At 31.7% G+C, this 14,860-nt stretch overlaps 3 protein-coding genes across 3 annotated transcripts; 2 read left to right on the top strand and 1 right to left on the bottom strand.

The window, feature by feature from the left end:
- Positions 1-462: 462 nt before the first annotated feature.
- On the bottom strand, positions 463-975 carry LOC140877376 (uncharacterized). The gene is made up of 2 exons (XM_073280910.1): positions 816-975; positions 463-662 (listed from the first exon to the last, which is right to left on the bottom strand). The coding sequence occupies exons 1-2, from the start codon at positions 973-975 to the stop codon at positions 463-465; spliced, it is 360 nt and encodes a 119-aa protein (XP_073137011.1).
- A 7,874-nt stretch (positions 976-8,849) lies between these two features.
- Positions 8,850-10,505, top strand: LOC140885468 (chitinase 2-like). The gene is made up of 2 exons (XM_073292449.1): positions 8,850-9,291; positions 10,033-10,505. Exons 1-2 carry the CDS (start codon positions 8,850-8,852, stop codon positions 10,503-10,505), a joined length of 915 nt encoding a protein of 304 aa, XP_073148550.1.
- Positions 10,506-13,325: 2,820 nt separating this feature from the next.
- On the top strand, positions 13,326-14,604 carry LOC140885483 (chitinase 2-like). Its single transcript, XM_073292471.1, has 2 exons — positions 13,326-13,752; positions 14,132-14,604. The coding sequence occupies exons 1-2, from the start codon at positions 13,326-13,328 to the stop codon at positions 14,602-14,604; spliced, it is 900 nt and encodes a 299-aa protein (XP_073148572.1).
- The last annotated feature ends 256 nt before the right edge of the window (positions 14,605-14,860 follow it).

The raw sequence follows: 14,860 nt of genomic DNA, 5'->3' as shown, positions 1-14,860 counted from the left end.
AAGATTTTTTTTTGTCCTATATTTAAAGAATTTCTCTCTTTAGACACCATATTTTGTTTTACCAAAATTGTCCTTATGTGATATAAATATTACATTTTTGTTTTTTTTTATTTTTTAATTTCGATCTCTCCCTATATATATATAAAGAATCTCCCCCTTAAAGCATGTACAAAGATGTGAGGAAGTTGGTGTGGTCAAGTTGGTAACTTGATCGCATGATGATGTCAGCGTTGATAACTTCATTGCATGTTTCTACAGTGGTGTGGTGATGTTGTAGTGATGATGTTGAAATATTATTTTTTAATCTATTAAACAATGTTTTTAAACATAATAAAAATACAATTAACAAATTAAAAATATACATAAATCTTTTGATGCAACCGCTTGTAGTATGATTGAAGGTTCTTTTTTATGTCCACTTTGATATTGCCCTGCCAAAGCTGCCGGACAATTTTTTCAAGCTCAATGCATGCAATCAATGCTTCCAAGCATCCCGGGAAATCCTCTTCTAGCATTTTCAGCATTTAGCCGAGCAACGTCCTCAGATGTTGGTTGCCTCAAATATTGTTCAGAAAATATCTCATGCATCCCCCTGTAAAATGTTTTCAAACACTCCAGCGCTATCGATGCACCTATCCTCAAATATTCATCAACAGCATCGCCTGCAACATCATATGCAAGCATCCGAACAGCAGCTGTAACCTTTTGTAGTGATGACAACCCGAGTTTACCGGTTGCGTCCCTCCATTGGACAAAGTAAGGCACATTGGTCTATAGAGCTTCCATAATTCTCAAAAACAAAGGTCTTCTCATACGGAATCGCCTTCGAAAATCATGCTCGCTGTAGACGGGACAGTCGGCGAAGTAATCTTTAAATAATCTTCGAGCACCGGCAACACGTTCTCGATTTTTTGATTTCCGTTTGTAGCCACATACGCGACTTGACTCCCCCGATTGAAGCGTACAAACGTTCATTATTAATTTCTGGGTTATTGAACGTGGTGGGGAGATAAAGTCGTCCATCATCAGATCATGTGACATAATTTCATCGTCCGATGACGAAGAACTCATGTATGCCATGAAAAATATTGAAGATTGAGTGTGTGAATATGTTTAAACAAAGTGGAGAATGTGTAAAATGAAATGAAAATGAGTATATTTATAGGAAATTTCATGGATTTTGAAAATTATGGCCGTTTGTACTTTTTCAGAATATTTTTAAAAAATTTTGAATTTTTTTAAATTTTTTTTTGAATTATTAATAATTTTTTTGAAAAAAATCAGGCAGAAATTGATCTTGCCGTTGATCTTCAACGGCCAAATCATCCCAGCCCTTTTTTTTTTGTTCAGTTTTTCTTTTTTTTTTTTTAAATAAAAGGGCCAGATTTTTCTGGCCCTTTATTTATCAACGGCCAGAAAGATCTGGCCGTTGATTTTTTAATTTTTTTTTTATTCATTGGTGGGCTTGACCGCGCGGAGTCTCTCCGCGCGGGGCCCACCACTTGATCGCACGCGGATAACATTCGTGTGCGATTTTCTCGCCCCTTGGAAGGGCGAGTGATGAGGGGGCGATCAAGTTGGGCTGATCGCCCCAACTTGATCGCCCCCTTGGACATGCTCTTAGACACATCTTTTGTTTGCCAAAATTGCTCTTATATGATATAGATATATTACACTTTTGTTTTCTTTTTTTAAATTTCGATATATTAAATTATAGATTAGTCTCTAAATAATTTTTACAACTATGATATTTATCTTATTTGAATATAAATCAAATTAATTACAAAAATATTATACAAGCACGCAATACGTGCACCAATATACTATTACTAATAGAAAAATCTATCAAATTTTTAATTATTTCTTTATTAATTTACTACATGTATTCAATCGTTAATTTGATAAATGGGGGAAACAATATTGTTGGTATTTTAACTTACACATTTTTCGTTTTTAATCTTGTTATTGGTCAATTCACAGTTTAATCCACAAACTTGCATTTTTTTTCCTTCAAAATTTGGTCTTTTTTTCATCGAAATACTCAATATGTCACGTCAGAAATGTTTGATTTTATATCATCATTTTTCGGTGTCACGTTAGCGTTTCGATACAAAGAGGCCATAGTTTAAAAAAAATGTGCAAGAAAATGGAGTAAAACTGATAACAATTGACCAAGAGATTATGAAGGAGTATGGATTTCAAACATAAAAGATCTGATGATGAGCGAAGCAGTGGCAAATTTAGTCCATATCAAGAGATGGATGATTCTATGCTACATCGGGTGAAACATTCCCTAATTTTTTTGAGATGTTTGCGCGAACATTTCCGTAAATGACAAAAAATATAATGCTAAATGACAAAAAAAGTACAGGCGGGGTCCACATGATTTTTTTTCAGCAAGATGTTCGCACGAACATCTTAATAACAAACACAAAAGGAGTGTATCTCATCCGATGTAGCATAAAATCACCCCAAGAGATCGACCAACAGTGCTGCAAATACCATTGCTTTTTTTTTTCTTCTTCTTCTCCTACATCATTTAGTTGGGTGAATGAATATTTTCCTACTTGGTTTGGAAAACTTTTAAACATTGGTTGATTGGTACCATCTGATTTTTAATAATTAAAAGCCTTGTTATAAAAAAAATGATAATTAACCAATAAGTACACGACCTAAAATGAGGAACACTCGGCTTCTAAAAAAAAAAAAAAAAAAGAGAAACACTCAAATTACGTGACCAAACTTCTTGTTATATGGAAAATTTTGCTTTGAGCACACTCAATATTTGGAGACAAACTGCGTAAATCGAGTTTGATTTTTAATTTTAAAATTCAAAATCAATATGTGGACCTTTTCCTAACTATTACTGGAAATATTGGGAGACAATGCAGAATGTACTCCTACAAGATATTTGGCATTTTCTCCGGTGGGATCCATGCAAATATTTTGTGCTGGCATGATTTTGAAAATTGGAAATTTAACCATCGCTACATGTCAACTATTATGTTAGTGTCGTGGTCTAACTCGCAATAGGCAATATCACAAGTGACCGATCGGACCGAAACTTCCAAAATTTTTGTTACACTTTCTTTTGAATATGTTTTTTTTTTTTTTTTAGTCATTCTTTTGAAGTTTTTCACCCTAATAATCAAATTCATAAAATGAAGCTTCCTATTCACATTAATTCAATATTTATATTTAGAAATACCGTAAGTCTTCTGTGAGACGCACTGATGAAATCACATATGTTATCGGGCTAAAGCCCAGGTGGCCCAATGTTTTTTACTTTATATTTTAGCTTATGATAATTTCATATTAATTTGATAAAAGTTCGGGAAACTTAATCAAAAATCAATGGATCTCAGAGTTTAAAATCTAAGCTCGGCTGCTCAAGTAACAAAATTAAGGATTTCAAATTTTAAATTGTATCTAGGGTAGATTAATAATTCGGGATTTATCATTTGTGAGAGATATCACAGATCTATAAAAGCTAGTATTTCATAATATTAATTCAGGAGACGGTCTCGCAAGAGTTTTTGTGTTATAAATAATATGTATGTGTGTGTATGTGTGAAAAAATAATTAAAATGCAAAAAACCAATGTTTGGATAAAAGATTTGAATTTTGTACATAGTTTTACCTAGATATAATTTTTGGTAAAACGAAATGCGTCTATTGAAATGATTCGATGCAACACAATATATTAAATGAATTTCAAAATTATTATCATGAAGAATTTTCGAATACCATTTTCATCGGTACACATATATTCGTCGTTTAAAGTCGTTAGTAAACCTTAATGGTGTAGAACATTCTAAAACCTGTTAATCCATTTAATAAATTATTATTAATATACGTTTTCGAACAAGGTATTTGATTTAATTAACAATGAATGCTATTTGAGTTATGATGTTAACTTGATACAAGTAATTAGGCGTGAAGAATTTGAACAGTTCACTATTCACTATTCACTATTCACTATTAATGATCCAACGTGACAAGGCTTTGGAACCATCTACCCTATTTTTTCTCTTTCAAAACCAAGGCTTGTGTTTATATGCAATTATTCTTGGTAATTGAAGAAATGCAATAAATGTGAATAAATTTGATAATAATTGTGTCCATATTAATTTCATTAGACAAATAAATAATCTCAATGCAGATACAAACAAAATAAAAACTACTGATCAACATTATAGTGGATTTTGGCGATATAATTAGACAAGAAATAGAAAATGAATTAATCAACTAAACATAACTCTAATTTCCTCTTATTCTTATTTTTAATTAAATATTTTTTTAAAAAAATCATACTACAATAAATTATCATATCCTAGTAATAATAGAAGAAATAATTTTAGCATCACTTCTAATTAATCAGCCACACAAACGTAATTGCTTGGCCTCAAGGGCACTACCACAATTTTACTATTTTCAATAACATAATAAATTCTTCGACATAGGTATCATATAGTTAGTTCAAATTAGCCTAAAAAGGTACTACCATAAAGATTGATTTTCGTTACGTCAAAACTACGACATTTTTCTAATTAAGTAGAACATGCTCACTAATTTTTCATTTAGTAATGTAATATAAGTGCATATTATATATATACTCTTTCTTGGCATATGAATATTTTTTTAATGATGATGAACCCGAATTTCAATGCACACTAGGTGAACTCTAAATCGAACACAATAATATTTGCGATTCACATTAGTCAGATAAATCGCACTGAAAAATCAAATGTGATAGACTTGTCTAAGAAAATGTTAATATAGTTAGATAGTCGAATTTCTAAGTTAGATAGTCGAATTTCTGATCAAATCATCTATTTCGAGATTTATTTTGGATATGCGTATTTGTTGGGTAAAAGGTGGAGGAGGAGTAAGGTAAAACATCGCAAGAAAATCTGATAATAATGGCAAAGTCAGTAAACTAGAGGGACATATCTTGTGTGGTGTAAAATGTACCCCACGTGATAAAGACTGAATTAAAGTCCCCCCACATGTCATATGCCCCTCAATAATTGCTGCAAATAATTATTTAAAAGAATTTAATTTTTAATTACGAGGTTAAATTATTAAAACAATCTCGTTTAATTGTGGACTAATTGAAGCTGTGGTACATGCATATATGTAGCCGGCAATCAATTAATTGTGCTGCGGCCGAAGATTTAGGCGAATATTAGAATCAATTAATATATATAGTAAATTAAACACAAAACTATAGCATTAATATATACTTGTTTTGATCCAAAAATACTAAGAACTCGATTCCATGAAAAAGGAATATTAAATTCGGGTTTGATTCATGAAAAGAAATCGAGATAAATTCCAAAATAACTTCCCACGTGATTATAAGTCCAGACCGCACGTTTCGATTTTAGAATAATTTGGACTCAGACGATTCAAATGATCACGAAAAGAAATAAGTTGATAAATTGACATATTAATGTTTTCAAATATGTTTGATTTTTTCAGTTGTTCCCGCTCCATGCTACAACATTGATTGATTATGATTATATTAATTGAGGCGCCTGATAAATGATTATTGTAGTATAATTTAAGCATTAGATAATTCAATATTTGAGATTGATGCTTTACCTGATGAAGCTACAGCAGGGAGATTTCTTAAAGTGGCATAATTTTATAGATAAGTTAAAATATTTGAACCTCATCTAAGTATAATTAAAGGGCATTTTTTTAAAAATAACAATGGATCGAATCGTTTTCGCTACCTTGCGTTTTCTCGTAAATCATGCTGACCGGATAAATGATATGGAGCGTGGACATGTTTACGCTTAAAAAACGCTACTAATTAACTGCAATCGATGTATTAAAACTAAGCAAAAGAAATTTAATTAAAACAAACATTAATAAAGAATTTTGTCCCTGCACAGGCAAATGTGTGCGTCTCTTTTGGGCATGGTCACTCTGGTGAAAGCTGGGATGATCAGAGGTGACTTTAGTCTCAGGTGCTAATGTTACTTGGATATCACTCCTCCCATATGCTACTTGCGCTTTACTTCACCTCCATATTTTTTTTAATCTTTATTTTAATTTGGTGCAAAGACACCCTTTCGAGAAATAATTAATTTAATGACGATTTCGATCTTAATTTCTTGTTCAAGGACGTAGTTAGATATCCAGGGACGAACTCAGTAAATTAAATCGAGGGAGACCAAAATGATTTTTAATTTTATTGGATGAGGTGGACGATGTGGTTAAGGGAGTGTTTGCAATAGATTGTGCTTTTGTAGAAGTGATTAATTTATAAATTATAAAAAAGTTAAGAAAAATCAAAAGTTGGTAGTGTTTGGAAACAAATGTGAAAATTTAAAAATAAAAGTTGGGGTAGTGTTTGATAAATAAATGATTAGAGTGATTTTAACAATGACCACATGACTAGCTTTTGGATTTCAATTAAGTTAAGCATAAGCTAACACATAATCTAGGTTTAAGAAACATACAAAAATGATTTTTTTAAGCCAAAAACTAACAATCACTTTTTTTAGTGATTGCAAACACTCTCTAAATCATTTTTAAAAAATTACTGTTATTATAAATTTGGAGGCGACAAATACGAGAAAATTATGAGAGTTGAGGGACAGTTGCAACCATTGACCTTCCTGACTCCATCCCTGAGATATCTAAATTGAACATAAGAAATTTGAATGTTCTTACACGTGTTAATTTCTAGTTTTTTTATATTAAATTTAATTATGATATGAAAAAGATAAATTGCTCATTCATAGGGTTCAATTTATTGTTGTTGTTATTATTTTATTGTAGTTCACTTTTTTTTTTTCTAGATGAAACAATTGGTGAAACTCTTTTTTTACTTTTTATTTCGCTAGCTATAAATAAGTAAACCATAAGTTTTTATTTACTTCAAATAGGATCCAGAATATTAATGGCGAAAAAAAAAATCACAAGGAGTTAACATGTGGATTTATAAATAATGTATAAGACACCATATGAATATTTCGATGTATGTTTTAAATTATCTAATAATCAGGCCAAGAGAAAAACCAAAGTAAATGATATAACAAATAAGAAAATCTATTTATTGATTTTGACGTGTAAAATGGGTTTTGAGAAAAATTAATTATTGATAATTTTTAACTTTAATTTTTTTTTTTTGAAAAAAAAAAAGAAAAACTTTAATTTAATTAACCTCATAAATTTCCATATTCTCACAATAGACTTGCATATCAGGACCGGGCCTGAGGCCCAAGAGGCCTCCACCTCCACCGTTGCAATGGGTCCAACATATTTTCCTATAAATTAGGTAAAGCTCAAATTAGTCTTATTTTAAAAATAATAATCAATCAGTTATACATTTATATTATTTATAATTATAATATAAATATTTATATTATATAAAAGACCAAATACATAAGTAGGCCCCTTTTTTTTAAAAAAAAAATCCTTAAATGTCGTGAAATATTCTCCAACACAAAGATTAATACCGTACATTATGCGTACATTATGAAAAATTTTAAAAATACGAGAATAGTTCGATCGTATGAAAATTTAATTGCTCACGTGCTTAATTTATGCGCAAGAGTTTATTTAGTTTTAGAACAAGTGCTGATTTATTTGATTGTGATTGGTGTTTGGTTCTTGTTAATATTAGTGTATTTATGAATTATATGATATGATGTACCTCGTGTTGTCAGTAACTCGTTCTTGTATTTTTATAGCGAGGGACATTCTATTGGTGCATGGTTGAAATATTATAATGTTGTGGCGCTCAAATTTAGTTAGAATCTTATAATATGATGTGTTAAAAAAATGAAGTCAAGTCTTGAGTAAATGCGTGACTTAAAAAATCTCATAGAAGTAAATGATTTTTTTTTTTGTTTTTCACTGTGAAAAAACCCATTTTTCGCATAAAAAAAAGTTGAAAATTTAAAAAAATTGTTGTGTAAATGCGAATTGTGAAAAAATGCAAAAAGTTTACAGCCAAATTTAAAATATTATTTTTTCCCCTTAATTGCCAATAGTCCCCATAGGTAATATGGTCGAATTGGGATCATATTGGTTTCTTGGCGGATGAACCAATATTGCTGGATATTAGTAAATGCAGGCCCAGGAATCTTTGCTGTTGATCCGGATCTTTGGGATTCACATTCGGATTCTAACTTCATTCATACAATTTATAACAATATTATTTAATTTTAATTTTAATTCACACTATTATATTATTATTGAATTTTAATTTCAATTTTACACTACCATTTAAAATATATTTAATGTATATATCTAATTAAGATAATAATATAAAATATTTATAATTTTATTTTTTCGAATAAACGAATGTTTTATTATCAATGTGGAAGTTCGATGTATATAGAGTTTTGATACTTAATTCAATACACGAAACCTTAATATCAATATATACCTCCAGAGCCGTTTCTTCAAATGCCACTCGTTTCGATGTTATTCTTGAAATTTTTTGTAAATATATATATATTTTTGGATTTTTTAATACAAAATTAATCAATATAATTTTATTATTCTAAGAATTTAAAACCTTCTAAGACACACAACAATATTAGCAATTAAAAACAATAGTTATATCTAATGGTAACAAATTAAAACATTGCAATTCAAATTTTTTAAAATCACACTACAATTCAAGTGACATATTTCGATTGCTATTATTATATCCAACAATACAATTATTGCATCATAACAAAATGTTTTCAAATGTTCATACATACGTATATATAATATATACATATACTGAGTTTACACACGCATATATATGTATGTCTATATATTACATAGATATATATAGGGTTCCAACACACGAACTCTTTGTCGACCTACATGCACCAATGGAGTTCTCTAAACTTCATCAATTGCCCCTTCTCCTCCTTCAAATCCTCCTCCTTTTTCCGGCAACACAATCTGCCTCGAATCTCTTCCGGGAATACATCGGAGCAGAGTTCAAGAACGTCACATTATCCGACCTCCCCGTGAACTCGGACGTCGAGTTCCACTTCATCCTCTCATTCGCCATCGACTACACAAACTCGGCGTCCTCCCCATCTCCCACCAATGGAGAATTCAACATATTTTGGGACAAAGACAACCTCAGCCCCTCGCAGGTTTCAGCCATAAAAAGCAAGCATTCCAATGTTAAAGTTGGGGTCAGTATAGGAGGAGACAGTGTAGGCAATGGGTTCTACGCTAATTTCAGCCCTTCGGCTCCCAGTTCTTGGATTGCAAACGCTGTGTTCTCTCTCACAAACATAATACAAGAATATAATCTAGACGGTACGCATGGATATAGCTAGACTTGAATTTTACATCTTATAGATATTTTCGAAACTTTTAGAGTTATGTTACGTGTACATGCTGAAATACACGCATGTAATTCTCTTTGAAATTACAAAATTATCCAAAACACACTAATTGAAAGATCTCTTAATTGGGAATATAACATTTTTCTTTCCGGTATAGCTAGATGGATTCATGACATATTGCACCAAATTTGTAAAAATGTAAAACAATGCAATTAAATATAGCCGATGTAAACAATGCTGAACCATTAATCTCCGGCTTTCAACATTCTTTGCTTCGAAAAGAAAGGGGCAAGGGGACAAGATGTAGCGGATCATTCAACTTCAGGAATAATAAAAGCTCTCCGGTGCATGCAATATGGTTCATTATTTAATGTAAACGTGCAATATATAGTTTTTGGTGGTTAATGACTACCTAGAAAATTCTCATCTACACTAGCATGCACGCATGATTGCTTAATTCGACTCTGATTCTTTTTTACGTGGTTCATATGACGTACGTAAATAAATCCGAAAGAGATCGACTCACGGGACTAATAAAATTTCTTCCCTATTTAAAATCCAAGCTGATATAGGATTATTATTTTCTTTTTCCTCAAAGACTTGTTAGCTACCGTGAAATGTTAGCATCGGTGGTGAGCGAATTATGCATTGACCCCTTTTTTTTCCAGCTATATATCATAAAATCTATTTCTACTTACTGTTAATCTAGCAGGTATCGACATAGATTACGAGCATTTCAAAACCGATCCTCAAACGTTTGCGCATTGCATCGGAGAGCTTATTACAACCTTAAAACGAAACGGGGTGATTTCTTTCGCGTCAATAGCCCCATTCGAAGACTATAAAGTTCAGAGCCATTACATGGAGTTGTGGAGAAGATATGGACACATGATCGACTATGTAAATTTTCAGTTTTACGCGTATGATAAGGGGACGACGATTTCGCAGTTCTTGCATTATTTTGACAGTCAGAGCTCAAATTATGAAGGTGGGAAAGTTCTAGTGAGTTTTATTAGTGATGGGAGTGGGGGGTTGTCCCCTCAAAAGGGGTTCTTCACGGCTTGCAGCAGGCTCAAGAGTGAAGGGAAACTTCACGGGATTTTTGTGTGGTGTGCAGATGATTCCAAGGCTTTGGGGTTTAGATACGAGAAGCAATCTCAAGCACTTCTTGCAAATTCTCACTAGACACTATATGAATGGCCTGCATTTTTTTAAAAAATAAATAACAAAAAATTAATTATTGTTTGTGTGCTATATATATGTGTGTGTTTAAATATATATATATATATATATATATATATATATATATATATATATATATACACACACGATTTTGATATCATGTTGTCCACCCACCGTGCCCGTCCAATGTGCCCACCAGTACTGATCAGCTAATGTGGACTCACCTATTGGATGTGATTAATTGTACATTGGATAGTTGAGTGATAGTTGAGTGATATCTCATGAACAATATATCAAAACTCTCTCTATATATGATTATAATTTGTATGTATCATTTGTGATTTTTTTATGTGATGTATTTGTATTTAAGAATTAAGCGATGTTCTGCAAGAGGATGAATAAAAAATATATTTAATTTTAGTTATGTATATGATTTGTTTATGAGAAATTTTTTTCGATCATCTATATTCACTTCATTGCCTTTTTAGTCCACTGAGTTATCGTATGGGTTTTAGTCCATTATATTGAATTTCAAATTTTTGCGATTCCAGTCTCATTTGGGCTGGGCCGGATTACAAATTTACATTACGGAGCGTGAGGTTTGAATTTTTATATATTCCATTAGCCGACGCTGTGTGAGAGACATTTTGACCGTTGTAAATATACACACATATATATGGATGTGTAGAGTTTTGACACGATGATCACCTATAATACATTGACTGGTGTATCGTTAATTTATTAGATGTATAAGGTGTCACATCAGTCGGTGCTCACATAAGTGTTCACGGTAGATATTCACCATATAAAAACTCTGGATGTGTGTATGTGCTTTATTTGTCAGTGCATTCACGACAACACATAAATTCTGCTCATTGTCCCGATTTATATAATTCTGGCTACCAAAAGTTTCTCTACTTGGTTTAGGTACTTCCAATAAAAATCGGGGTTTTCTATTTGAACTAGTGACTAGGGACCGTGACACACATGAATCATGAGCTGCATGAATAAGATAACATGAGTCATCCTACGTACAGAACCTATTTGTCTGTATTTATGATTCCATTCATCTTGTACGTAAATTGATCGATGTTGAGCGAGGTAATAGTTTTTTGCTCGTGTTATATAATATTATTTTGATCACTTCGCATGTTGTACATATTTTAATGTTGCGTATTTTATATTTTTTAAAATTATTTTTCGAAAAAAATATATAATCCTATTAATTACGTTTAATCATGTAAGACTAAATTTTAGCTACATCTGATTATAATTATCTCAAAAGATATAAAAGTTTTTCTGTTAAAAATCCAGTCATTCGTTCTCTAAATCCAATCGTCCAAGGCAATAAATGGACAAAACTCTAGCACACTACTTTGAACATTTTTCCAACCTACAGTACGATTTTATCTGTAAAATATTAAATAGAAAAAAATGATTGAATTGACATGTGACCATTAATTAAATATTAAAGTAGCATTTAGAACAACAAAATCAGATCTAGGACATTATTCTTGTCACTGATCGAGAATTATAATTTCAACGTAAGTTGATCTATTTTGAATTTTAATCTTGATATTTGTCAAGTTTTTGTTTTTATTTAACATTTTTTTTTATATTTTTTCGCCGAAAGCCACAAAATCCACTGGATATTTCTCATTTGATATTAATATACTCTCCTAACATGGCTCATGTGACAAAAATAAAAATTATACCACACACGATAAATCCATTAACATAAATACAAGAAATGAAAAAAAAAAGTTTTTCATCTCATTTAATTTTTGAAATATTTGTGACATTTTGCTATATTTTCCCCTTTTATTTTTGCTTACACATATAGATAGATTTTAATGTGTGTAGTACAAGTTTTATTCTTGTCATAAAAGTCACATAAGAGAGCATCAATAACAAATAACCAATATTCTATAAGTTTAATGGCTTCCAGCAAAAAAAATTAAAATTAAAACGAAAATCAAACCTTTTTAAGTTAACGGACTAAAATTCAAAAATAAAGTCAACTTACCAGATTAAAGTTGTAATTTTGTCATAAGATTACATCAACTTGTTCTCAAAATCACTCATGATCTTAATTTTAATTTTAATCTTTAAAAATGTCATGTGTCCGTAAAATTTATAATGTTTCTGAGCTAGAGTTCAACACACACACACACAAAAAATCCAAATCGGAGATGAATGAATTACATTACGCTGAACACAATATTGTACCTTCGACGGCACGTCTGATAAGTAAGTGAAAAACGCAGGTGATGTTTAGTTACGTTTTTCGATCGTTTTCTTTTTAATTATAATATTAGATATTTAATCTTCACTTTTCAAATATATAATTAAGTATTTTTTTAATCATAAATAATTCTTTTTTCTTTTTCGAACTTTTAAAAGATTCTATATATATTTGTTTATTGGCTCGACCCCTCGCCTAATTACTAAAATAAGGAGCATATTTTTGGTACCTAGCTCCAAATTAAACATCAAAAAATAAAAAAATAAAAAAATCAAAAATGATTGATTCTTAGGTTCGAACTCAAAATATCATCTCATTTTGATCGATTTTTACTACACAGTGTGAATTGATATGGCTAAATTAAGAGTTAAAAAAAAACTAGAGGGATGCCATATTTTAATATATTGACCTATGATATCTAATTTGGCTGATTATGATTTAAAAAAGATATAAAAATACTATAACATTTTAACCATATATAAATTAACTTTTCTAAGAAAGCTCCTATATAAAAGAGTTTGTATCCCCTATCCCTTCCAAAGCACAAACTCTTGGCCATTACATGCAGCTAGCAAATAATGGACTTCTCCAAACTTCCTCTTATAACACTTCTCCTCCTCCTCCTCCTTTTCCGGCCAACACAATCGGCCTCGAATGTGTTCCGCGAGTACATTGGAGCTGAATTCAAGAACGTCAGATTCTCCGATCTTCCCATAAACTCGGACGTCGAATTCCACTTCATTCTCTCGTTCGCCATCGACTACGACACAGACTCATCATCTCCCACGAATGGCGATTTCAACGTATTCTGGGACACGGACAACCTCAGCCCTTCGCAGGTTTCAGCCATAAAAGGCAAGCATTCCAATGTTAGAGTTGCGGTTAGTTTAGGAGGAGACAGTGTGGGAGACGGCTACGCTTATTTCAACCCTTCTTCTCCCAGTTCTTGGATCTCAAACGCTGTATCCTCGCTCACGAACATCCTACGAGAATACAATTTAGACGGTACGAATATTCCACTATCTTATTAGCTAGTTTTGGGGTCTGCACGCGTATTAAGTATTAACTTTTCAAAATTTGATTTCGGTTAATTAAAATGTAATTATTTTTTTATAGAGTTTTTGCATTATAAACTTAAGAGTGAATAGTTGTGAGCATTGAAAGAGGTACGTAAATTCACATTTAAATTTCTTATTTTTCAAGGAATTATGCATGCATGATTCGTGTACTAGCTAATAATTAATTGTATACCACAACTATAGTAGCTAGCTCTCATATATACCTACACGATCGAGCTAGCTTACACATTGCTTAGCCTTTTGGGATGAAAATTATATTTATGAATTACAAATGAACTATTTTGATCAACAATTTGTCATAACAGGTATCGACATAGATTACGAGCATTTCAAAACCGATCCTCAAACGTTCGCACATTGCATCGGAGAGCTCATTACTACCTTAAAACAAAACGGGGTGATTTCCTTCGCGTCCATAGCCCCATTCGATGACGATCAAGTTCAGAGCCATTACATGGAGTTGTGGAGAAGATACGGGCACGTGATCGACTATGTAAATTTTCAGTTTTACGCGTACGATCAGGGGACGACGGTTTCGCAGTTCTTGGATTATTTTGATACTCAAAGCTCAAATTATGAAGGTGGGAAGGTTCTAGCAAGTTTTATTAGTGATGGGAGTGGGGGGTTGTCCCCACAAAATGGGTTCTTCACGGCTTGCAGCAGGCTCAAGAGTGAAGGGAAACTTCATGGGATTTTTGTTTGGTGTGCAGATGATTCCAAGGCTTTGGGGTTTAAATATGAAAAACAATCACAAGCACTTGTTGCAATTTCTCACTAGCTAGACTATATGCACTTATTTTGCTTTGTGTTAATCCATATATATGTGTGTGTGTGTGTGTTTTAAGTGATTGTCATGATATGTATCGTGGATCTAAAAATTTTGTGAATTTTTTTTTTTGGTTGTACTTGTAAAGTTTGTGTTATATGTGATGAATGAAAACAAGACTTTTAAAGACTTTTATGGACTTTAAAAGTTTAAAGGTATTCAATCTCTACTTTTGTATACTTTATAAAAGTAGAGTGGTATTCAACAT

Source organism: Henckelia pumila, chromosome 2, assembly GCF_033568475.1.
Source record: "Henckelia pumila isolate YLH828 chromosome 2, ASM3356847v2, whole genome shotgun sequence".
NCBI lineage: Eukaryota > Viridiplantae > Streptophyta > Magnoliopsida > Lamiales > Gesneriaceae > Henckelia > Henckelia pumila.
Note: the sequence above shows the minus strand (reverse complement) of the source record. Positions and strands in the feature narration are given on the sequence as shown.

Excerpts from the sequence above, each read along its gene's own strand:
- LOC140885483 (XM_073292471.1), top strand. The coding sequence starts at position 13,326 with ATGGACTTCTCCAAACTTCCTCTTATAACACTTCTCCTCCTCCTCCTC. Across the intron at positions 13,753-14,131 it reads ACGAGAATACAATTTAGACG|GTATCGACATAGATTACGAG; the intron begins GTACGAATATTC and ends TTGTCATAACAG.
- LOC140877376 (XM_073280910.1), bottom strand. The coding sequence starts at position 975 with ATGAACGTTTGTACGCTTCAATCGGGGGAGTCAAGTCGCGTATGTGGC. Across the intron at positions 663-815 it reads TGATTTTCGAAGGCGATTCC|GCGATGCTGTTGATGAATAT; the intron begins GTATGAGAAGAC and ends ATGATGTTGCAG.
- LOC140885468 (XM_073292449.1), top strand. The coding sequence starts at position 8,850 with ATGGAGTTCTCTAAACTTCATCAATTGCCCCTTCTCCTCCTTCAAATC. Across the intron at positions 9,292-10,032 it reads ACAAGAATATAATCTAGACG|GTATCGACATAGATTACGAG; the intron begins GTACGCATGGAT and ends TTAATCTAGCAG.